The following is a 21,832-nucleotide window of genomic DNA, read 5'->3' on the forward strand; positions in this document are numbered from 1 at the left end:
TCTCAAAACATCAGGCTGTTGAGGGCTTCAGGTGTAACACCCTGGAAATCGAGCAAAGCTTTTTGGACAGGAGGTGAGCCTAGGGAGTTAGGAGCAGAAATGAGTGGTTCTGGTGCTTTAGACTTCCAGGGTAGGGGCAGAGAACAGGTGGTCTCTAGGTCTGAGGTGGGTGCTGCCTGTGTGTGCATGTAGGTGAGAGTGTTGGAAGACGGGCGAGTGCAGCACACAGGAGCTCATGGAAGAGCAGCTAAGTCTTGGCAAAAAAACAAGCTGACAATAGAGATCTATCTTTATATTTTTAAGAAAGGGGCAGAGGGGGTGTCAGCTGAGGTCCATCACTTTTTTTGCCCCCTTCACCCCAATAGATTGTCAGTGATAAGTGGAACTCTTAGTGAAAAAGAGGGGAGCCCTGTGCTAGGAGTCCCCATAAACATGTACTGTAATTCTTTGTATATAGAAAAAAATTACTGTAAAGTAAAGTTTAACTTTACTCTTATGGCCCTTGCCCTGTGTTTTGTTTTGTTGTCCGTGGGGAGATGTAGCCTAACAGGAGGGAGGATGGGTTTGGGGTGAGAGCAGAAGCCAGCCCCTGAGGTAGTTCCCAGGGACACGGAACTGAGCCCTTCCTCCAAGCACCTCATGGGAGTGGTGTGGGTTTCCTCCCAGTAGCCACAGCTGTCAGAATGTCTTTCTGCTGCTTTTGTGAGTGGCTGGCATCAGTTTCAGTCCCTACACAGGAAGCCTCCATCACCCACGAAGGAAGGGTATTTTGAGGTTTTTAAAAAGGAAGTGGAACCAAAGCACTTTCTGAGTGTGAGTCTAGACATTTTGGCCAAGTTTTTAGTTTTTTAGAGCAGGTGCTGGGCACTGCAGAGGACTCAGCCTAGGCCTAAAATGGTAAAGTGAGGCAAAGGGGCTGAGCATCCCATAACAGAAAAGGCTGCCATATGCTTCCTTTTGGTTGAAGGGTTGGTCCTGTCTACAGTAACATCTGATTCTTCAGAAATATCTGGACGTCCAAGGCCCAAAAATACACTTTCAGGAACCCCTGGGAATCTGCTTCCCTTCTGACTTAGTCCTGAACTTTCTACCCCAGGGAAGAGTGTGGGAAGACAAGCATTTAGTCCTACAGTTACTTTTCACTCATGATCTTCAAGTCCTGAACTGGGTAGTGGTCACTTCATTTTACGGATGAGAAACACAGGCCAAGTTTAAGTCCCTTTTCTGAGTAGCTGAGTTGGATCCCAATCTGGATCCATAAAACCTTTCTAAGTCTTGCAGAACCTATGATTTTTCTGTTAAGCCACATTATAGGGTGTTGCTAGGAAGCTTAGGATCTGAGCCACAGGCATGACTCATGGACTTAGACATGACAGAGGTGCAGTAGAGCCAACCAGTCTGAGGTAGAAGTGCTTGATCCTTTGATCTCTGGATACTACTTCAGTGCCTTCCTTGCTCTTAGCACCAAGAAGGAAGTGTGAGCTTTGCACTGCCCCAACCCCAGCTTCTCGCCCTGCCTTTTCCCCCACTAAGGAATAGGAAAGGGCCCTTCTGCTTCTCCATTGTCTCAGCTGCAACCCTGGGGTGAAGCCAGTTGGTTTCCAAAGGAAAGTAAGAGCTAAGAGGAGCCTTGATATAGGAAGCGAGGGCCGCCAGGTGGCCCCAGAAAGTACTAGGTATCTTGACACCCAATCCACACAGCAGGGAAAGGGGTTGAGTGTGATTCACAGTGCATTGATTTTATTTACAAATCAGAAGCCACTTAAATAATTTGTAGACACAAGTGCTGTCCAGGGCAGAAGCCTGGGGTCCAAATCAGCCCTTACCCTCCTTGTGCCCATCAGTCAGCCCAAATGCTGCCTCCGTTCCATGGGCCAGCACAGGCAGGTGCCACCTCTGCCGCCATGGGGACCCAGGGTAGCTCAGACGTGTGATCACCCAAGCCCAGACAAAAGCTAGGTCCAGCCTCTCTGGGGGAATTCCTTTAATTCCCCCAGGCCAGGTGAGTGGTGACTCAGTGATGACAACAGCTGTAGAAGTAGGGGTTTGCCTTCTGGCCCAGGTCCACGCCCTTGTCCTCTGTCAGAGAGAGAGGTGGCAGCTCAGCATCATTCTATTGGGGGATCAGGTAACTCATGAAGGGGGCCAGATGCTGTGGGCCTAGAGGAAGTCTCCACAGGAGCTAGGGAAGGACACACCTGTCATCACCTGGAAGGCGGCCACACTGACGTAATCCTCTGCTACTTTCTGGAAGAGCTCATCTGGCAGGAAAAAGGGTGATAGGTGAGGATCAAATGCCAGTGGCCCTGGGATCACCCAAGTAACCAGCCCTCTAGGCTTTTCTCTGTCTCCCTTGTTGCCCTTGCGTGTTCTGCTGTGAGGCCCAGAACAGCACTCACCCACACTCTGGCCTGTCTTGCTGGATGTTTCAAAGAGCTGAGCTTTGATATCTGTAAAGAGAAGTGTTTAAAGCCTCATACCTGAGAATTAGGTGGACACAGACAAAGGGGAAGGCTAGAAGTACAGGGAATCTTCTGAACCCCACAGATTCAGGGAGGCCAGAGAAAGTCTTCCCATGGAGGATCTTGCCATGGTAGCCAAGGCAGTCCCTATTTTCTGTGACCCACCCAAGTAGCCACTTCCCTCCCCCAGCCCTAGGGAGCTAAGGAGCAGCTACTGTCTGCATAGTCCTGGACGTCGTGGAAGTCCACACGTCGGCGCCGCCTGTCCTCCTCCAGCAGGTCACTCTTGGTGCCACACAAGTAGATCTTACAGCCCTGGAGCAGAAGACAAGGTGAGGGTCACCCCCCTCGGACCACCAGATCCCCAGCCCGTCTCGTCTTTTGGTGAGGTCGGGCCACCTACCTCCTCTAGGTTGCGCAGTTCCTTCACCCAGAACTTTGCCCGTTCAAAGCTGCTGCTGTCCGTCAGGTCTTGGTGTGGGACACGCAGGAAACACAACCAAGGGTCAGAAGCTGTTCTGTAATGCCAGCCTGGCACCCTCCCCTTCTTGTTTGAGAAACAGGCCAAAACCATCCTTACCATAGCAAACGATGGCAGCCTTGGCGCCCCGATAGTAGATTCGGCTCATGGCCTCATAGCGCTCAGAGCCTGCTGTGTCCTGAAGGGCAGGGGGAGGCTCAGCCCTGGCCTGAGTTGCTGAGCTACTCCCCAAAACTGCAAACTAATGCCACGTTCTCCAGACCCCGTTTTTAAACTGTGGTCTAGAGAACAGAAATGGCCTGTGAGGCCACAAGTCAGCCATTAATAGGCAGGACCTACGCCTCCTCAGGAATGGGTTTTCCCAGGACTTGCCCAGAGAACTTACCCAAATACCCAAAGTCACCGTCCGGTCTCCGACGGACATCACCTTGGCCACGAAGGCGGCCCCAATGGTCTGCAACCAAGGGGAAGCAATCAGGGCCTCGGATGCGGGTTAGCCCCCTCCCACCCGTGCTGGGCCGCGTCGGGCGCACTCACGTTCTGATAGGGCCCCACCAGGAAGCGATCGTGCACGTATCGCTCCACCAGGCTTGTCTTGCCCACGTACTCCTTGCCCAGCATCACCACCTTGACGTCCACACGCTGCCCGCTCATGCTCCCGGGGCTGCCTCACCCGCTTCAGGGTCCTGAGCGGGGGCGGGAGGCAAACCGGATCTCCACTACGAAAGGCAGCGCCCGAGCCTCAGTCCCCGACCCCAGCCGCCAATCTAAGGCTCCAGACGCCGCGACGATATTGAGCTACAGCAACGCCTCCGTCCGCCCCCGCTCTTCGGCCCCGGGTGCTGATCCTCCTTCTGAGAGCCCAGGACCCGGGGCGGCCTGGGAGCGTGCGGGGAAGCGCACTCAACGCCGGCGTCCGGGTCGCTAGCTCGCTCCGCTACTCGCTTGCCCGCCCGGCTTAGGGGCCGCTCCGGCACGGTTTCCCCACAGAGCCTGGGAAGGGTCCCTCCAACCTGGCTCCGGCCCGGAGCACCGCGACTCCCGCGTCGGGGGAGGAGGTAGAGGCTGGGGAGGCGGGGCCGCCCGGTCACTTGGGCAGGCGCCGGAAGAGGTGGGCAGTGCGCGGCTGCGCCGGAAGTGGCGCGCGGCCAGACAAATCCTCATGGCGGCGGTGGCGCCTCTTTGGGTGCGGCGCTGGAGTGACTGAGCTGCTAGCTTGGCGGCCGAGCGTCGAGCTCCAGCCCGGTCTCCGCGTGCCCCCCGGGCTCCGCACCCCTGATGTTGCGCGGGCACTGAGCCCGCCCGGCCTGGACAATGGTGAAGTATTTCCTGGGCCAGAGCGTGCTCCGGAGTTCCTGGGACCAAGTGTTCGCTGCCTTCTGGCAGCGGTACCCGAATCCCTATAGGTACGTGGCCCTGGAAAGAGCAACCCTCCCACCTCGCTGTTTGGAGATCGGAGTGTGGGGGCCGGGAAAGACTCGACCTCGAGTGGGGGGATCGCCGGAGCCGTGGCCACGTTTAGGACGAGAGGACCTATCGGGGAAGCGGCCAGGCTAGTACTGGAAGGAGGCTGGGTCTGGGCAGTAGTTTACTTGAGGCCCTAGTGAAAGGTTCTCTCATCTCAGGGTGGTGAGACAGGAAGAGGCGGCGGCACCGGAGCTGGGGAGGGATCTTGGGGTTGGAAATCCGGGCGCTTGTCTACTTCTCTGCCATGACGCTCTCCAGTGGTGCAATAAATCATGAGGTCCAGCCCTGCTGGAAGGCCTAGGAATCCAGGTCAGCGAGGAGGCGGGAGTTGGAATTTGCCCTGGGTTAGGCTCAAGGGACTCTAGTTCAGGTCTGAGCCACAACACAGATCACTCTGCAAGTTTGGGGAAAGTCATGGTCATTCTGGACCTGGAGGCTCCAGATGGGAGCCCCAACAGGCAGTCTCTTAGGGCCAGGCTCCTGAGGGTCACCTTCACCCTGACACCTGCAGCAAACATGTCTTGACGGAAGACATAGTGCACCGGGAGGTGACCCCTGACCAGAAGCTCCTGTCCCGGCGACTCCTGACCAAGACGAACAGGATGCCCCGCTGGGCTGAGCGACTATTTCCTGCCAATGTTGCTCACTCAGTGTACATCCTGGAGGATTCTATTGTGGACCCACAGAACCAGACCATGACCACCTTCACCTGGAACATCAACCATGCGCGGCTGATGGTGAGACCCCTCCCTCTTGGTTCCCCCAGAACTAGAGAGCTCCAGGTACATGTGGCTAGGGAGCCATGAGGGAGCTTCTATGATCCAAGCAGATCTGAGGAGTGTTGGCGCTAGAGTACAAACTCAGATGATCTCTTCAGCTGGTCATCTTCTCTGGACCTGTGTTTTGACTCATTCATACAGTGGTGGAGGGGGTTACCTGTTTTACAGAGTCATTGTAAGTACTAAATGCAGAGCACTCACACTGTGCCTGGCATGTGTGCAGGTTGGGCCACAGGCATGATGCTGAGGGACGGAGGGAGGCAGTGGTTTTCAAACAGGAATCTGTCAAGCCATAAAGGGTACCTTGCATGTACCTTAGAGGGGGAGGATCTGGGCCCCTTGCACCAGTTTGACTAGAGTCTTTTATCTGTCTTATGTAGTGGATTTCTGCCTGAGATTTCAGGGGAAAAGGGTTGCATATACCTTTGCTTTAAAAAAAATAAAAAAGGCTTGAAAACCTGTGGTTTGGTTTAAGGAACATCCTACAGTATCTTCTCACCTGTGAGTACCCTAAAAGCTTCCAGAGAACTGTTATTTTCTTTCTCAGTTAATCTTCACAATAACACAGGGAGGTGGGTATTACTCTCTATTGTGCAAAGAGGAAAGTGAAGTCCAGAGAGGGGAAGTCACAGAGTGAGTAAGCAGCTTAATGCTCTGCCCCTGAGTTATCTGAGGGCCTCACAGCTAACTGCCCTGAGGGCACTACAACTGTGTTTTGTAAATTACAAAGAAAAGATCCAGCTCTAAGAAATGTCTTTCAGTCCAGCTGTGACAGGTGTCTTAAGTGTTTCTCTTGGAAGTGCAGGTCCACTTTCTCCTCTCTGATAATGAGCTGTGGTGGTTGCCGGATTTTTCTTTTTTTTTTGGATTGTCAGGAGCTCAAGGGCCAAAGTGGGTGGAAGCCAGGTTGAAAACACCACACATGTCTAGATGTAAAGGTACAAAACATCCAGGATGGAGCTGGAAGGCCCTCTGCTGATCTCAAGAGTTCATGTAGCTTTTCGTTTGAAGGGTCAGAAGAGAGGTTTTTAGAGAGCAAAATGACTTTTTTTCATCTTCTTACTCTCTTCCCAAAGTGCAGCTTGGGAATACAGTAAGGGAAAGGAATCGGTTTTCATTTTATTGCTTTCCCTAGTGAAAAGAGGCAGGGAATCAAATTTATGTGCAAGCTGGCAAAGTGAAGGACTCCCACACAATTGTGGTTGGCTTGACTGCCTGCACAGGTGGTAGAGGAACGATGTGTTTACCGTGTGAACTCTGATAACAGCGGCTGGACCGAAATCTGCCGGGAAGCCTGGGTCTCCTCTAGCTTGTTCGGCGTCTCCAGAGCTGTCCAGGTGAGCAGCGTTGTTGTGGTGCTGGGGCTCTGGGGCCCAGGGCATGTAACATAGAGTCCAGGCTGGGGTTCAGTGGGCAGCTCAGAATCCTTCCCCTTCTCATCTTTTGCCAGGAATTTGGTCTCGCCCGGTTCAAAAGCAACGTGACCAAGACTATGAAGGGTTTTGAATACATCTTGGCCAAGCTGCAAGGTGAGGGTTCTGCACACAGGCAGAGGCTGAGTCAAGTCCTAACTGCCCTGCCTGGGCTGGAGCCTGGAGCTGTCACCACCCTACTCTGAGCAACTCATCTGTACCCTGGGTATTTCCTTCAGGGCCTGGTGCACAGGAAATGAATGTCCTGGGAGGTGATTTAGGTGGGTCTTGGCATTCTTTGAAACCAGTCCCCACCCTTTGCTCCAGGTGAGGCCCCTCCCAAAACCCTTGTTGAAACAGCCAAGGAAGCCAAGGAGAAGGCCAAGGAAACGGCACTGGCAGCTACAGAGAAGGCCAAGGACCTTGCCAGCAAGGCAGCCACCAAGAAGCAGCAGCAGCAGCAGCAGTTTGTGTAGCCAGCCCAGGCCCTGGGGCCACAGCACAGCAGACCACTTGCTCCAGTCCCTGTGCTCTTTCCTCCTTGTACTTTATTATTAAAAGTCAGCTTCCAGCCCTGTCTACTGTCTGGGTGGTGGGCTGGGGGTGGGTGTGTTGTTTGGCCTCTCCAGCACACCAGGCCGTTACCCATGTCTGAGCTGGGCCTGCTTATTCCTGCATCAGGTGGCTGAAGATAGAGGTACAGTGACTTGCGCAGGGTCACGTCCAGGTGAAGTGGTCATAAACGCTAGACTGTAAGCTCCATGAGGGCAGGGACCTTTGTTTTATTTTCTGATGTGTCCCAAGTACCTGAAACAAAATCTTGCACATAACAGGCACTCAATAAATACTTGTTGAATTCAGTTGGCCCCAGCTCTGGAGTCAGAAAGCTTTGGTTCAAATCTTGACTCAACTGTTTCCTGGCTTTGGACCTCAGGCGGGTCACGTCACTCAGCCTCAGTCCCACTGTGACAGACAGGGACTGAGGCCTCCGAGTTGTGAGGAGTAAAGGGGCACTGCCCGGTGTGGACAGCAGTGTTTATGGTGGCTATGGATCTCATTTCCTCTTTTCCAGTTTGTGGCTGGGAGTTCCCCCATTCTCACCAGGCAAGACCATGGACAGGAAGTTAAGAAAGAGGCTTTTAATGAAAATATAGTATGTGGAGGGCAAAGGCCAGGGGCCCTTGTTTAGGAAGGAACATGAGGACCCAAGAGGCTTCCTGCCCCTGTGGACAGCAGAGCCAAGTGCTACAAAAAACGCCTGGAAGGGTGGCCTGGGCCCAAGCTGCCTGCCCTGCAGGGCTCAGGAGGGCTCGGCGCCCCGTCCTAGGTGGGACTGCCAGCAGCCAGCAGCAAGGTACGGGGAGCACCTGTTCCCACACGGTCCTTTTAGTCCATTCCAGCAGTACTCTGAGCAGCCCTGGAGGCTTGGTGAGGGCTCCAGCCTGGCAGAGCAGAGGGTGGGCTGAGGGCAGAGGTCGCTCCAGGAGGTGAGGGTCATAGCCAGGTGCTGCTGCTGTGTGAGTAGCTGTGTTCCTGGCCCGCGCTGAAGCCCCGCAGCAGCTCAGCCTCGCCCCCGAACACCAGGCTCTCCACGTCCACCTCCAGCTCCTCTGCACGGGGAGCAGGCCAGTCAGGGGACTGGGCCACTCAGCCCACTCGACCCCTCCGCTTGAGGGCACTTACCTTGGTCTGAGTCGGAGCGCTCAGAGGAGAGGCCTGAGGAGTCCAGGCTGTCTGCTCGCAGCCGCTCGCGCTCGCCCGCCCCGGCCAGCCCCCGGAGCTGCTCCAGCTGCTGCCGCAGGCTCTGCTGCTTGCTGCGCAGCTTCTCCTTGAGCCGCCGGGCCCGCTGCTCCTGCTCCTCCAGCTTCTGCAGATCCGAGGGAGCAAGGGGCTGGGGTCAGCTACCTGGGGTCTCGGGCCTCAGCCCAACACCACTTAACGGCGAACCTTGGCCACGTGGTGACTGCTTGCTCCACACGGGCTCACTAGATCTGGGCCCCAGAGGGTCGCTCCCACATCCTACAGGAAGCTAGGCCCTCCTGCCCTTCTGTCCCATGTAAATGGCCCAGGAAGTCTGTCCAGATGGGTGGGGAAGGGAGGGCACCACAATCTCAAAGGCCCTCGGGGCCCAGTCAAGTGATGTGAATGAGTGGAGTGTCTGGTGTCAGGCAACAGGGACTGTGGGGGACTGGGGCACACCAGCGAGTGCATACTAAGGCTCAAGGCAGTGGCCCAGGCCAATTACTGCCACATGGAAACAGGCCCAGTGTTGCCAGATCGCCCAGTTTTTTAAAGAGAAGCAGGGAGATCACATTTTTTCATGTCAAATGTCCTTTTAAGTGCTGCCAACTAATTTAAATTTTTAGAAAACTACAGACCAAACAAAGGCTACCAGTTTGTAACTCCTCAAGACCCTCCCAGGAGTCCTAAGTCTTCAGCATTAGTCCCCTTCTGCTGCCCCCACGCAAGCTCTGCCAGCCCTGAGTTCCAGGGACTGGAGGACCAAGGGTTCTCCCATCAGGGTCCTCAATGGACGGAAGCCTGCATTCAGTCAGCAAGAAGGGGAGAATTGGGTGAGGGGGCATTTGGACTGGGAGTAGATGAATGAATAAGAGCTGCCCAGGCAAAGATAGGGGAGGAAGAAGCATCCAGGCAGAGAGAATATGGGAAAAGCATGGAGAGTTCAGCTTTTTTGGTGCGGAATGGGGAAAGATGAGACCAGTGGCAAGGCCTGTGTTGTGAAGGGCCTTGAGTATCACAGGAAGAAAGAAACTGAAACTGTCCTTGTCAGGAGCCATGGAAGGTTTTCAGCAGGAGGCAGACCTGGACAGATCTATGTGGTACAAAGAACATTCTAGGGGGCTTCCCTGGTGGCGCAGTGGTTGAGAGTCCGCCTGCCGATGCAGGGGACACGGGTTCGTGCCCCGGTCCGGGAAGATCCCACATGCCGCGGAGCGGCTGGGCCCTTGAGCCATGGCCACTGGGCCTGCACGTCCGGAGCCTGTGCTCCTCAACGGGAGAGGCCACAGCAGTGAGAGGTCCGCGTACCGCAAAAAAAAAGAGAACATTCTAGGGCAAGGTGGGGAGGGCAGCCAGGTGGAGGCAAAACAGGAAGCAGGGAGTCCAGGAGAGGGGTGATGGGGCTTCAAGGAAGGAGCAATCCCTAGGTCCTGCCCACGGGCCAGCCAGCACCCAAGGTCACACATCATCCCTCCAGGAACCAAATCAGCAACTCCATGTGAGAAACTGGAGCCGGCTATCTGGCCAGGGTGTTATTCAGCCACAATGAGGAGAATGCAGGCACCTTTGGGACAGTGCTGACAGTTTCCACACCACGATTTATTTGCTGCATGGCACCTCCATCTGTCTCTGCCACTGCCCCCTGTGCCCACAACAGGGCCTGGCAGAGCAGGTGCTCACTTGTTGAAGAAAAGAATGCAAGTCAGGAGACCTAGGCCTCGGTTCTGAATCTGCCTCTCATCAGCCGGCTCTGCCTCCATTTCTTCCTCTGTCAAAAGGGCCAGGAGAGCAGGAAGAGGCCTCTATTGTTTCCAAGTCCCTTCTAATCCCCACTCTGTGGAGCTGCCTTGTGCTTGAGTCAGCACACCCCACTCCCATCCATCAGGGGGCGCTGAGCTCAGCCCGGGCAGCAGCAAGAGCCCTGGGAGGGTGGCTCACTGGCGTCCTCTTGGTACTTTCCCCCTCCTGGCCTCTGGAGCTGCCTCCCAAAGCAGCGTTGGGACACCCCCCCGCCCCTCACCCAACCGCCGAGAACAGGAGGCCTTCAAGGATGGGGGAGAGGAAGAGCAAGAAACAGCCCTCTCCAGTCCGAGGGACCCTTACACATGACCCCTCACAGAATGCCCCCCATACAGAGGAGGAAATGAAGTCCAGAGAGACTACATAACTTGCTCAGGGTCTCACAGTTGGGATCCAAGTAATAATTGCTGTAATAACAAGTGAACTTTTATTGGAGGAACTTGCTTAAAGCCTCAGAACAATCCTGAGTTATTTTCTGCTTTTCTTCCTACTTAACAAATTTGGAAACTAAAAGCACAGAGAACTGTCCAATGTCAGGCAGTTGGGCTATCACCTCAGACCTCTCTCCCCAGTTCCACCCAGCCCCTCCCTACTACCCCTTTCCAAGCATCCTGGCAAGCTGGCCCTGGGGAGCCAGAGTAGCTTCTTACCTGGATGTGCATCCTGGCCCTGCGCAGAAGGCTCAGTGTGGTGTATCGGGCACAGTCAGCCCCCAGGGGCATCTGCTGCTTCAGCTGCTCCAGGCACCGCTTCAGCTGGGCCCTCCTGTGGGGGAAGGGGTCTAGAGGGCAGTGCCAGCCCAGGCTTGCTGGCCAGATGAGGGACGGCAGGGGAGGGAAGGCCAGAGGGAGGCAGTTCCTGGGGCCTGGTGCTATCAGGGCAGGGTTGGGACTCACCTGCGCTTCTCCAGCTCATTGTGCACAGACCTGCCAATGCCAGGGAGGATGGGGTGAGGGGGTGTCAGCTACTGCCCACACCTTCAGTCCCAGGGCTCCCAGGGCCTCAAAATTCACTACAGATGTGTATCCCAAACTAGCCTACTGTGGGGACCTTGTGCTGGCCTCAGGCACCTGAGTCCCAGGCAGAGGCAGAGACAGGAGGCCTGCCCAGGTGACTGTGGGGTCCAAAGGAGGCCCCTTAGCAGCAATCAGGAAGGGCTTCCTGAACAGGTGACATGTGAGCTGAGCCCAGCAACACAAGTTGCCCAAAATGGGTAGTGGGGGGAGAGGCATTCAAATTGGGGGGAACAGTGTGCAAAGGGTTGAGAGTAGGAGAGAAAAGGAGAAAGCCTGTGGGGGAAAGCGAGTGGTTTGATATGTGGTGTATTAGGAGTGTGAGTGGAAGCAGGACCCAGAACTATTCACCGTTCCAAACACATCAGGGGTCCTCGAGAAATAGTCCTTGAACGAAGAGTGTGTGTTTGGGGGATGGGGAAACGGCAGGAGGTGTCTGAATGCTTCAGAGCAGGGTACCTGGCCCAGAAGATGCGAGCAATAAGGAGGAAGGTGGCAGTGGAGGGGTCCGATGAAGGACGGCGTCCATCCCCCCCCATTCCCCGCTGCCCCAGGCCCTCCTCACCGCCCACTGTCCAGCGCGCCAGGAGCTTGGGGAGACCGCTTCCTCCTCCTGTGGACTGGGCCCGGACTTCGGTGTGGGCACAGGGACGCATAGCCATGCTCTGCCTCTGCGAGAGACAGCCCCCGCCCACGTCAGGCTGGGGCTAGTTCCAGCGGGATCCCCTGGCACGGCACGGTCAGGGAGGGGCTTTTGGCTACAGGGCCATTTCCCCACCCCCTCCAGCCCCACTGCCCGCGGACCCCTAAATTGAGGGCGGGGGTGCCCCAGGACTACTGCCCTAAGGCCATGCATCCAAGTTGGGAGCCAAGTCCAGGCCAGGCCAGTGTCAGCGAGGTCGCCGCCTGGAGTCCGACCAAGGGTTCTTCCTCACCTCTCTCACGGCGCTCCAGGAACTCCGCCGCCTGCAGCAAGACCTGGATGTTGCTGGCCACGGGTTCCATGTCGGCGACAGCTGGCTGCGGGCGGGCCTAGGATGCTGGCCGGAGCAGCGGCTGCACCACTTTTGTTACAATGTAACTGACACGGTGCAACAAACACAGACGCCCGGCCCGCCCCCGGAACGCCCCGCCCCGGGACAGCCCAGCTCTTGGCCCCGCCCCTGGAGCGCGCCCGGGAACCGCAGCCCACCCTCCGCGAGCCCGCCCGCCCCCTAGGACTCCCGTAGGGCTTCTATGGGCGCCGGATCCAGGCCCGGCCCTTGGGCGAACTCCCGGGCTGGGGGTGGGGGTGGGGTTGTGCTGCGTCTTGCCGCTTCGCTCAGCGACCCAGCGCCGGTTACTTGGCTTTTCTGGGCCTCAGTCTCCAGCCCCGTGCTGGTGGCAAGAGGCCCGCACACTGAGTGGTGCTCTGGGCCAGTGGTCCCGGGGAGGCCCCTGGCTCCGCCGCTGCACGTGGGCGCCACGGAGGTGGGGCCGGCGGGCACCCTCGCCCATTTGCTCTTTGCCTCTTGAGGCTCGCGGACGTCACCTTGGGGGCGGGGCAGGGGGGCCTCTCAGGCACTATTGGCTGCGTGCGGCTCCGCCCTCTCCCGCTGCTGGTCAACACGTTCGGGCGGGAAAAGGAGCAGGTTTCAAATTTGAAAACCCTGGCTATGGGGGCGGGGTTGAGCGGGGAACAGGGCCCAGTGCGCAAGCGCCGGGGGAGGGGGCGCGGACCTGGCTCCTGCGCTCCAGGGTCTGTGCCCTTGCCTGCTTGCCATCTGCCCCCGTAGCCCCCGCTGGGCTCCTCCTCCTCATCTGCAGGGAAGCTATTGTTGCTACGAAAACGTCAGAAGGGTAGCAACTTGAGAACTGGCTTGCTTCAGAGTCCTGGGTTCTGGAGTCAACAGAGTTGAGTTCCTGTCCTGTCACCGCTACTTCTCAGCTGTGTGACTCGGGAAGTGCCCTCCCTCCCGTAAGCTCGGGAAGCCCTGAGACAGCGTCGTTGAAAGATCAGAGACCACGCCTATGCCGTGCATTTCCAAGGCCTGTTGCAACCTCACGCAGGCTTCTTCCTCCCACAGAGCCCCTGGATGCTTTACTCAGTCCATGAGCTCTTCTTTTTTTTTTTTCAATATTTATTTGTTTATTTAGCTGCGCCGGGTCTTAGTTGCAGTGTGCGGGATCTCGCTCCCTGACCAGGGATGGAACCCGGGCCCCTTGCTTTGGGAGCGTGGAGTCTTAACCAGTGGACCACCAGGGAAGTCCCCATGAGCCCTTCTCTAACGTGACTTTCTAGCCTCCCAAAGAAGATGATGCGGTGATTTCTAGGGGCAGCACCAGTAGGTGTAGCCACACCTTCGGGGACAGTGACAGTCTAAGGGTGGAGACTGGAAGATAAAAGCAGCTGTTACGGGGTGGAGCATTACTGCCAGGCTGGGGCTGAATCTGTGACCTGGAAATGGAGAGGAGGGAGAAGGAGGAACTAGATTCTCTATAAAGAGACAGTCCTGGGTAAACACATGGCACATGGCAGTCAGTCCTCAGTTCCTTGGAAAAAAACCTTTGAGTTTCTCTAAGAGTCAATTCCAGAGGAGTCACTGACATGCCCAGCCAGAACTGCTGCCTGGGACTATCCACCCCTACACCCATCCATTCACTCATGAAATATTTGCTGAGCACTTGCTGGACCTTAGGCACTGTGCTGGGAGCTGGAGAATACAAGCGTGGGCAAAACCAGACAGGGTTCTCGCCTCTGCAGAGCTCTCAGGTGAGGGGCAGAGAGACCGACATAGTAATCACACAGTAGAGGTATGCTCTGACAGGTCCTCACAGGAAAAGACACAATGTAAGGGCACGTCCTAAGGAGCATTTGACCTAATCAGGGAGGTCAAAGAAGGTTTTTCTGGGGAGGTGGATGAGTAGGTTTTATCTATGTATAGGAGGAATGTAGAATCCCAGTCACACTAACAGCATGTGCAAAGTCCCTGAGGCTGAAAGGAATGTATGCAGATGGAAAGAGGCCAATGTGGCCAGCATAGAGAGATCAAAGAGCATGGAGCAGGCTGACACTGGAGAGGCTGGCAGGGCCCAGAACAGGCTGAAGTGTTCCCCAAACCCCCACCTGCAATTAGTTACGTCTGAAGAAAGGAGTCACAAGACTTGTGAATGAATTTCCAATTTCATTTCACTAAAGTCAGCACCCACACAGTGTAGGCACAAACCCACTAGTCAGATATCTGGGACCCAGGTGGCCCAGCCTTGGAGCAGGGGTAGGATTGGGGCAGGGTTGTGGGGGAGTGTCTGAAGGAGGAGAGCTCCCAGCAGAGGGAGGGAGCTCTTATAAAAAGAGTTAGGGCTGCTCCAGCTGGAGGCTGTGGAAGTGAGGCAGGGGCTGCAAGGGGAGCTGAAGTAACCGCATTGAGGAGTTTGGACTTCGTCCTAGGAGGGTAGGATTCGAGCTAGGGAACAACATGGCCTCAGGGCTCCCATGAATTGGGCCAGGGCCACTAGCCAGAGGAGCAGGAAGCAATCCTTCCCAGGGAGCAGGCAGGTGGAGAGGATGGGGCTCCTGCCCCAAGCCCTTGGATGCCTTTCTGGGCCCCTCTGAGAAAATGCTAGTGCTAGTGCCATCTGCACAGGGCTGGGCAGAGGCCTCCAAGGCTCTTGCCCCCTCAGCAGTGACTGGTCTTAGAACCTCTTCCCCAGACCCCCAGGTCCTGCATGGTCCAGCCTGCACACTGCAGCCTGTGGCCTCCCTGCTGTCTCCCCACCCCTTGGCCCTTCCTGCCTACACTAATTGTGGCTATGCTGCCTGCACTTCAGTGCAGGTTCTGTCAGAAACCAGTATCCTCTGGGCTCCAAGGGACAGTGTCTGCCTCTGTGCCCTGAGTGCGAGAGGAGAAGGAGACCCCTACCCTGCTGTCCTGACCCAGTAGGACTCCTTGAAGAGGGCAGCTTGCAGGGCCTTGGCACCAGGCTCACCATCCTCTCCCACCCTAAGGACAGGATGCCTGAGGAGATGGCTCCTGCTGTTCCCCTAGAACCCTTTCACTTCCTTCCCCGCAGCTGAGAGTAACAGCAGGAGGGGAGGTGGGAGTTGGGGCAGTATTGGAGCTAGGGCCTGGCTCAGACCCCCGACCCTGCCCAGCCCCCTCCCTATGCTCCCTGTCCCAGCCTCTCCCACTTCACTCAACCTCCCCTCTTCCCAGAGAGTAGCATTCCTTTGTCACTGAGCTAACCAGGTTGTACCCCTGCTGAAAGGCCCACCAGGAGTCCCTCGGCCCTCAGGACAAAGTTCAAGCTGGGCTGTGCCCCTCCTCCTGCCATGTCAGGCCACACACCCTGCCCCTGCCCATTTCCCTGCCTCTGCCAGCTTGGCTTAACTGTCACTTCCTCCAGGAAGTTCTCAGGCCTCCAGTTTTCAGAGCACCCTTCTGAAAGCAGCAGTGGCCCTGTGTCCCTCAGGGTCAGCCACCTCTGTCTGACTATAACCACTGTGGCTTCCAGTGATAAGAAAGGGGCCTGGCCAGGCTATAGTGGAGGAGCAGGGGGCTGTGGGCCTTGGTGGGCCTGGGTCTCTATGTGCATAAGAGGCTGGTGTTGTAGCAGTCAACAGGCCCCCAACTTGGAGGCCACAGTTGGAATGCCACACCCCCCAGGCATGTTGTCAGGAGCTGCACAACACAGTGATTGACAGAGTCAGGGAGGCTAGCTGCTCCCTCTTTAAGTGCAGCGGAATAGGCCATGAGGCCAGGCCTGGCTAGACTACAGTCCCAGTTACCCTGGATGAGGTCACCGGGGAAAGGCCTCTGTAGGACCTGTAGTATGTCCACTTTTTTATTCCTGATATAGGTAGTTTCTCTCTCTCTCCCCCGCCCATCTTTCTGAGAGTTTATCAATTTTGTTAATTTGTTTAAAGAATCAACTTTGGATTTCTTTTGCTCCTTTGTTTCTTAAGATGGAAATGTACATAATTCACTTTATTCCTTTCTTCTTTTCTGCACATTGCTTTCACTGCATCCCAAAAACTTTGATGTGTTATAGTTTTGTTTTGTTTTGTTTTTCATCCACATAGAGATATTTTCAGAATTTTTCTTTGACCTGAGACCTGTGGGTAATCTGAAGTGTTTTCCATAATGTCCAAATATTTGGGAATTTTCTAGATGTCTTTTTTTATTGGTTTGTAATTTAATTCTATGGTGGTTAGAGAATATACTCTTATGATTTTGATCATTTGAAATTTATCAAGGTTGTATGGTCCAGTACATGATCTATCTTGATGAAGGTTCATAGGCATGTAAAAATAACGTGCATCCTCCGGTTGTTATGTGTAGTGTTCTCAAAGTGTCAAATTAAGTTGGTTGGACTTCCCTGGTGGCACAGTGGTTAAGAATCCACCTGCCAGTGCAGGGGACACGGGTCCGATTCCTGGTCTGGGAAGATCCCACCTGCCGCAGAGCAACTAAGCCCATGCACCACAACTACTGAAGCCTGCGCGCCCTAAAGCCTGCGCCCCACAACTACTGAGCCCGTGTGCTGCAACTACTGAAGGCCGTGCGCCCTAGAGCCCATGCTCCGCAGCAAAAGAAGCCACCGCAATGAGAAGCCCGCGCACCGCAATGAAGCGTAGCCCCCGCTCGCCACAACTAGAGAAAGCCCACGCGCAGCAACAAAGACCCAACAAAACCAAAAAATTTAATTTAATTTAAAAAAATTAAGTTGGTTCATTGTGTTGCAAAAAAGAAAAAAAGTTTATATCCTTACTGATTTTGTTTTGTCTACTAGTTCTATCAAGTACTGAGAGATAAGGTTTTTCGTTTGTTTTGCGGTACGCGCGGGGCTCTCACTGCTGTGGCCTCTCCCGTTGCGGAGCACAGGCTCCGGACGCTCAGGTTCAGCGGCCATGGCTCACGGGCCCAGCCGCTCCGCGGCATGTGGGATCTTCCCGGACCGGGGCACGAACCCGCGTCCCCTGCATCGGCAGGCGGACTCTCAACCACTGCGCCATCAGGGAAGCCCAAGAGATAAGTTTTAAAAATCTCCAAATTTAATTGTGGATTGTCTATTTATCTCTCTAGTTCTGTCACATTTTACTTTATATGTTGTGAAACTCTAGGTGCATATGCATTTATGATTGTTATATCTTCTTGTTGACCTAATTATTTTTGTATTCTGAAAAATCCCTCTTTATCTTTGGCAATCTTCTTTTCTTTAATACTATTTTGATATTAATATAGTCACAACAGCTTTTGATTAGTGTTCTCATAGTGTGTTTTTTCCCATCTTTTTACCCTTAACCTAACAGTGTCAGTATTTAATATGTTTATCTTGCAAATAGCATATGATTGGGGAGTTCACCCCCTGTGGTCTGATAATCTCTGCCTTTGAATTGTGTTTAATAAAATTATTTTGACATAGTTGATTTTAGGTCTATCATTTTGATTTTTATTTTGTATTTGTCCCATCTGTCCTTTTCCCCTTTCCTTCCTTTTCTGACTGCTTTTGGATTATTTGTCTTTATCAGACTTCCATTGTGTATCTACGATTGGCTTCTTATCATTACCTCTTTCAAGTGGTCTTTCAAGTGTTCACTTTAACAACTATAATAATATATATCTGGGCTTCCCTGGTGGCACAGTGGTTGAGAGTCCGTCTGCCGATGCAGTGGACATGGGTTCGTGCCCGGGTCCGGGAAGATCCCACATGCCGCGGAGCAGCTGGGCCCGTGAGCCATGGCCGCTGAGCCTGCGCGTCCGAAGCCTGTGCTCCACAACGGGAGAGGCCACAACAGTGAGAGAGGCCCGCATACCGCAAAAAAAAAAAAAAAATATATATATATATATATATATATCTTGGGACTTCCCTGGTGGTCCAGTGGGTAAGAGTCCGTGCTCCCAATGCAGGGGACCCGGGTTCGATCCCTGGTCAGGAAACTAGATTCCACATGCATGCCGCAACTAAAGATCCTGCACGCCACAGTGAAGATCCCGAGTGCTGCAACTAAGACATGGCACAGCCAAAATAAATTAATTTTTAAAAAAAGAACTATAATAATATATGTCTTTAAATTATCACAGTCTACCTTGAATTAATATTATACAATTTTAAACATAATGTAAGAAACATACCATTATGCTCCCTTTTACTCTCTACCACCATTTTTACTACTGTTGTTATATATTTTATTTCTATATGTGTTAAAATTCCTAAAACATTGCTATAATCCTGCTTTAAACAGTCAATTGACTTTTTAAAAATTAAGAATAAGCAATTTTTTATATTTCATTACACTTTACCATTTCCAGCATTCTTCATTCTGTCCTGTAGAGCTGGGTTTAACCTGGTACCATTTTCCTTCAACCAAAGGAACTGCCTTTGGCGTTTCTTATAGTGTGGGACTTTTAACAACACATTCTACCAGCTTTTGTTGACTGAAAATGTATTATTTCATCTTCATTTTGGAAGCATATTTACACTACATATAAGATTCTAGGTTGACTGCCTTTCAGCACTTTAGTTATGTCACTCATTTGCCTTCTGACTAGTATTTCTTTTCCAAGTCAGCTGGAATTCTTATCGCTCTCCCCCCACATATGTAATGTGTCTTTTTCCTCTATTTCTTTTTTTTTTTTTTTTGCAGATTCAAAGAGTATATTTTTATTTTACCATGTAAATAATTTTGGAAATATGACAGTACATTAAATATAAGCTTTTTTTTTTTTTTTTTGCGGTACGCGGGCCTCTCACTATTGTGGCCTCTCTCATTGTGGAGCACAGGCTCCGGACACGCAGGCTCAGCACCTATGGCTCACGGGCCTAGCCACTCCGAGGCATGTGAGATCTTCCCGGACTGGGGCACGAACCCGTGTCCCTTGCATCGGCAGGCGGACTCTCAACCACTGCGCCACCAGGAGAGTCCAATATAAGTGATTTAAATACTGCCATCTTAGACGTGAGAGAGGCAGTAGAGAGAGGCAGTATCACGGATATTTTTTACTACAGAGAAAGAGTTTACCACAGCCCTCAAGAAGGTACATGGGGGCTTCCCTGGTGGCGCAGTTGTTGAGAGTCCGCCTGCTGATGCAGGGGACATGGGTTCGTGCCCCGGTCCGGGAGGATCCCACATGCCGCGGGGCGGCTGAGCCCGTGAGCCATGGCCACTGAGCCTGTGTCTCCGGAGCCTGTACTCCGCAACGGGAGAGGCCACAGCAGTGAGAGGACCGCGTACCGCAAAAAAAAAAAAAAAAAAAGAAGGTACATGAGGAAAGAAGTTGGAAAAAAATATCATTCCTGCAGCTCTGAGAATCCTTGGGTGGGACCTGTGGAGGCAGGAGGTGCCTGTGGAGATGGACAGCAGACTGCAGAGGTGCACCATGGCCTGTTGCCGCCATCTTTCTTTGATCTTATATCCACATTGCCACCATCTCATACTATGATATTTGAGAACATCCCAAGATAAGAAGTGATAACCATTTAATATGTTCTTAAATGCTTTAGCTTCTTTCAGCTTCTCTAAGAGTTTCTGCTTGGTGCTTCTGTTACCTTCAGAGTTGAATGCCACTCCAAACTCACTGTCACATCCTCATCTGCATACTAGGGCCTCTTGTGGGTCATGTGCTGTCAGGGACCAGCGAGTCTGTAAAGATCTATTTTGTTTTAATATTTTCTCTTTATCTTTGATTTTCAGCTGTTGGATATGGTACACCTGCGTGTGGTTTTCTTTGTGTTTGTCTTGCTTGGTGTGTTTTGAGCTTCTGGAACATTTTTCAATCTTTATTTCTTCAAATATTTTTTCCTCCCCTATTCTGTCTCTCATCTCTTTGACCTCAATTTCATGTATGTTTCCCAGTTTCATAGTATATCAAGGGTAATTGATGCTGTTAATGTATTTATGTGTTTTTTTACTCTCTGCTTCAATGTGGATAAGTTCTATTTACTTGTCTTCAAGTTTGCTCATTCTTTCTTCTGTAACATCCAATTTGGTGTTTAGCCCATCCATTGTGGTTTTTATTTCAGCTATCATATTTTTCAGATCTAGAATTTCCACTTAGTCATTTTCTGAAAGTTTTCTATCCATATCCCAGAATATCTCATTATCCCACGTGTTAATTTCCTAGGGCTTCCATAACAAAGTATTATAACTGAGTGGCTTTCAAAAATAGCAATTTGTTCTCTCACAGTTCTGGAGAAGTCCAAACTCCAGGTGCCAGCAGGGTTGGTTCCCTCCTGAGGGAACATCTGTCTCAGGCCTCTCTCCTCACCTCTGGGGCCGCCAGCAATTCTTGGTTTTCCTTGGCTTGCAGATGCATCACTTCAGTCTCTGCCTCCATCTTCACAAGGCATTCTCCCCTGTGTCTCTCTGTGTCCAAACTTCCCTCTTCTTTTTTTTTTTTTTTAAATATTTATTTATTTATTTATTTTGGCTGCACTGGGTCTTAGTTGCAGCACATGGGATCTTTAGTTGCGGCATGTGGGCTTCTTAGTGCGGCAATGCTGACTTCTTAGTTTCAGCATGCAAACTCAGTTGCGGCATGCATGCAGGATCTAGTTCCCCGAGCAGGGATCAAACCCAAGCCCCCTGCATTGGGAGCGTGAACTCTTACCCACTGGACCACCAGGGAAGTCCCAAACTTCCCTCTTCTTATAAGGACACCAGTCACTGGATTAGGGCCCAAGCTGACCTCATTTTATAACCATATCTGTAAGGACCCTATTTCCAAATTAGGTCACATTCAAAGGTTCTGGGTGAACATGAATTTTTGAGGGACACTATTCAACTCATTATTCCCCCTTCTCTAACCCAATTATTGTTCTTTTCCCATTAAGTATTTTATATATTTATAATAGTTGTTGTATGTCCTTGTCTGCTAATATCAATAACTTGGCATTTTGGTTTTTTTTTTTTATGTGGAGGGGACTTCTATTGACTCTGTTTTCTCTTTAAAATTAAAGCACATTTTCTTGCTTCTTCTCATGTCTTATAATTTTTTACTGATTCTAGAATATAAAAGTGAGGGAAAATGTAATGGAGTATAACCATATTGAGGTATATATTGTTTTGCTTTGTTTTGGTTATTTTCTTAAGAGTGCAAGTCCTTACCTATCTGGCAGTCAGAGGGAGAGGCCCATCATTCAGATTCCTCTTGAGCTGAGCTTTGTGAGAAGTTTAGCGAACTGTACAGTTAGAAGGAACACACTCCACACAAGACCACCATCACTTTTGACCCTAACTGCAAGTTCAGGGGTTTCTCAAAACCACTGTTGGGGATGACAGTTTTCTAGGACTCACAGAACCCACTCAAAGCTATTATACTCACTATAAACACTGTATTATACAGTTTCTTACAGGGAAGGGATACAGATTAAGATTAGCCAAGGGAAGAAGCTCATGAGTCTGGGGAAGTATGAAATGTGGGACTTGGGACTTCCCTGGTGGCGCAGTGGTTAAGAATCCGCCTGCCAATGCAGGGGACACGGGTTCGAGCCCTGGTCCAGGAAGATCTCACATGCCGTGGAGCAACTAAGCCAGTGCACCACAACTACTGAGCCTGCGCTCTAGAGCCCATAAGCCACAACTACTGAGCCCATGTGCCACAACTACTGAAGCCTGTGCACCTAGAGCCCATGCTCTGCAACAAGAGAAGCCACCGCAATGAGAAACCTGTGCACCACAATGAAGAGTAGCCCCCACTGT

General features: G+C 52.5%; 3 protein-coding genes across 4 annotated transcripts; 1 reads left to right on the forward strand and 2 right to left on the reverse strand.

Annotated features, from left to right (window-relative positions):
* Nucleotides 1–112: 112 nt before the first annotated feature.
* Nucleotides 113–3,993, reverse strand: RAB24 (RAB24, member RAS oncogene family). Its single transcript, XM_079916881.1, has 8 exons — nt 3,481–3,993; nt 3,329–3,397; nt 3,043–3,121; nt 2,866–2,933; nt 2,678–2,777; nt 2,400–2,450; nt 2,199–2,261; nt 113–2,079 (listed from the first exon to the last, which is right to left on the reverse strand). The coding sequence occupies exons 1-8, from the start codon at nt 3,595–3,597 to the stop codon at nt 2,015–2,017; spliced, it is 612 nt and encodes a 203-aa protein (XP_079773007.1). The 5' UTR covers nt 3,598–3,993; the 3' UTR covers nt 113–2,014.
* Nucleotides 3,994–4,079: 86 nt separating this feature from the next.
* On the forward strand, nt 4,080–7,572 carry PRELID1 (PRELI domain containing 1). Its single transcript, XM_079918614.1, has 5 exons — nt 4,080–4,349; nt 4,922–5,147; nt 6,413–6,526; nt 6,640–6,718; nt 6,929–7,572. The coding sequence occupies exons 1-5, from the start codon at nt 4,258–4,260 to the stop codon at nt 7,075–7,077; spliced, it is 660 nt and encodes a 219-aa protein (XP_079774740.1). The 5' UTR covers nt 4,080–4,257; the 3' UTR covers nt 7,078–7,572.
* Nucleotides 7,573–7,740: 168 nt separating this feature from the next.
* MXD3 (MAX dimerization protein 3) lies at nt 7,741–12,250 on the reverse strand. Of its 2 annotated transcripts, XM_079917912.1 has the most exons (6): nt 12,090–12,250; nt 11,720–11,825; nt 11,038–11,067; nt 10,792–10,906; nt 8,285–8,468; nt 7,741–8,211 (listed from the first exon to the last, which is right to left on the reverse strand). In XM_079917912.1, exons 1-6 carry the CDS (start codon nt 12,157–12,159, stop codon nt 8,096–8,098), a joined length of 621 nt encoding a protein of 206 aa, XP_079774038.1. In that variant the 5' UTR covers nt 12,160–12,250; the 3' UTR covers nt 7,741–8,095. The 2 variants fall into 2 exon arrangements, with proteins under 2 accessions (XP_079774038.1, XP_079774039.1); XM_079917913.1 differs by lacking the exon at nt 11,038–11,067.
* Between the last annotated feature and the right edge of the window lie 9,582 nt (nt 12,251–21,832).

This window comes from Stenella coeruleoalba, assembly GCF_951394435.1.
Source record: "Stenella coeruleoalba genome assembly, chromosome: 3".
Lineage (NCBI taxonomy): Eukaryota > Metazoa > Chordata > Mammalia > Artiodactyla > Delphinidae > Stenella > Stenella coeruleoalba.

Excerpts from the sequence above, each read along its gene's own strand:
- MXD3 (XM_079917912.1), bottom strand. The coding sequence starts at position 12,159 with ATGGAACCCGTGGCCAGCAACATCCAGGTCTTGCTGCAGGCGGCGGAG. Across the intron at positions 10,907-11,037 it reads AATGAGCTGGAGAAGCGCAG|GAGGGCCCAGCTGAAGCGGT; the intron begins GTGAGTCCCAAC and ends CTTCCCCCACAG. Across the intron at positions 8,212-8,284 it reads GCGCTCCGACTCAGACCAAG|AGGAGCTGGAGGTGGACGTG; the intron begins GTAAGTGCCCTC and ends CTCCCCGTGCAG.
- RAB24 (XM_079916881.1), bottom strand. The coding sequence starts at position 3,597 with ATGAGCGGGCAGCGTGTGGACGTCAAGGTGGTGATGCTGGGCAAGGAG. Across the intron at positions 3,398-3,480 it reads TGGTGGGGCCCTATCAGAAC|ACCATTGGGGCCGCCTTCGT; the intron begins GTGAGTGCGCCC and ends CCTTGGTTGCAG. Across the intron at positions 2,451-2,677 it reads CGTCCAGGACTATGCAGACA|ATATCAAAGCTCAGCTCTTT; the intron begins GTAGCTGCTCCT and ends TTCTCTTTACAG.
- PRELID1 (XM_079918614.1), top strand. The coding sequence starts at position 4,258 with ATGGTGAAGTATTTCCTGGGCCAGAGCGTGCTCCGGAGTTCCTGGGAC. Across the intron at positions 6,527-6,639 it reads GCGTCTCCAGAGCTGTCCAG|GAATTTGGTCTCGCCCGGTT; the intron begins GTGAGCAGCGTT and ends ATCTTTTGCCAG. Across the intron at positions 6,719-6,928 it reads CATCTTGGCCAAGCTGCAAG|GTGAGGCCCCTCCCAAAACC; the intron begins GTGAGGGTTCTG and ends CCTTTGCTCCAG.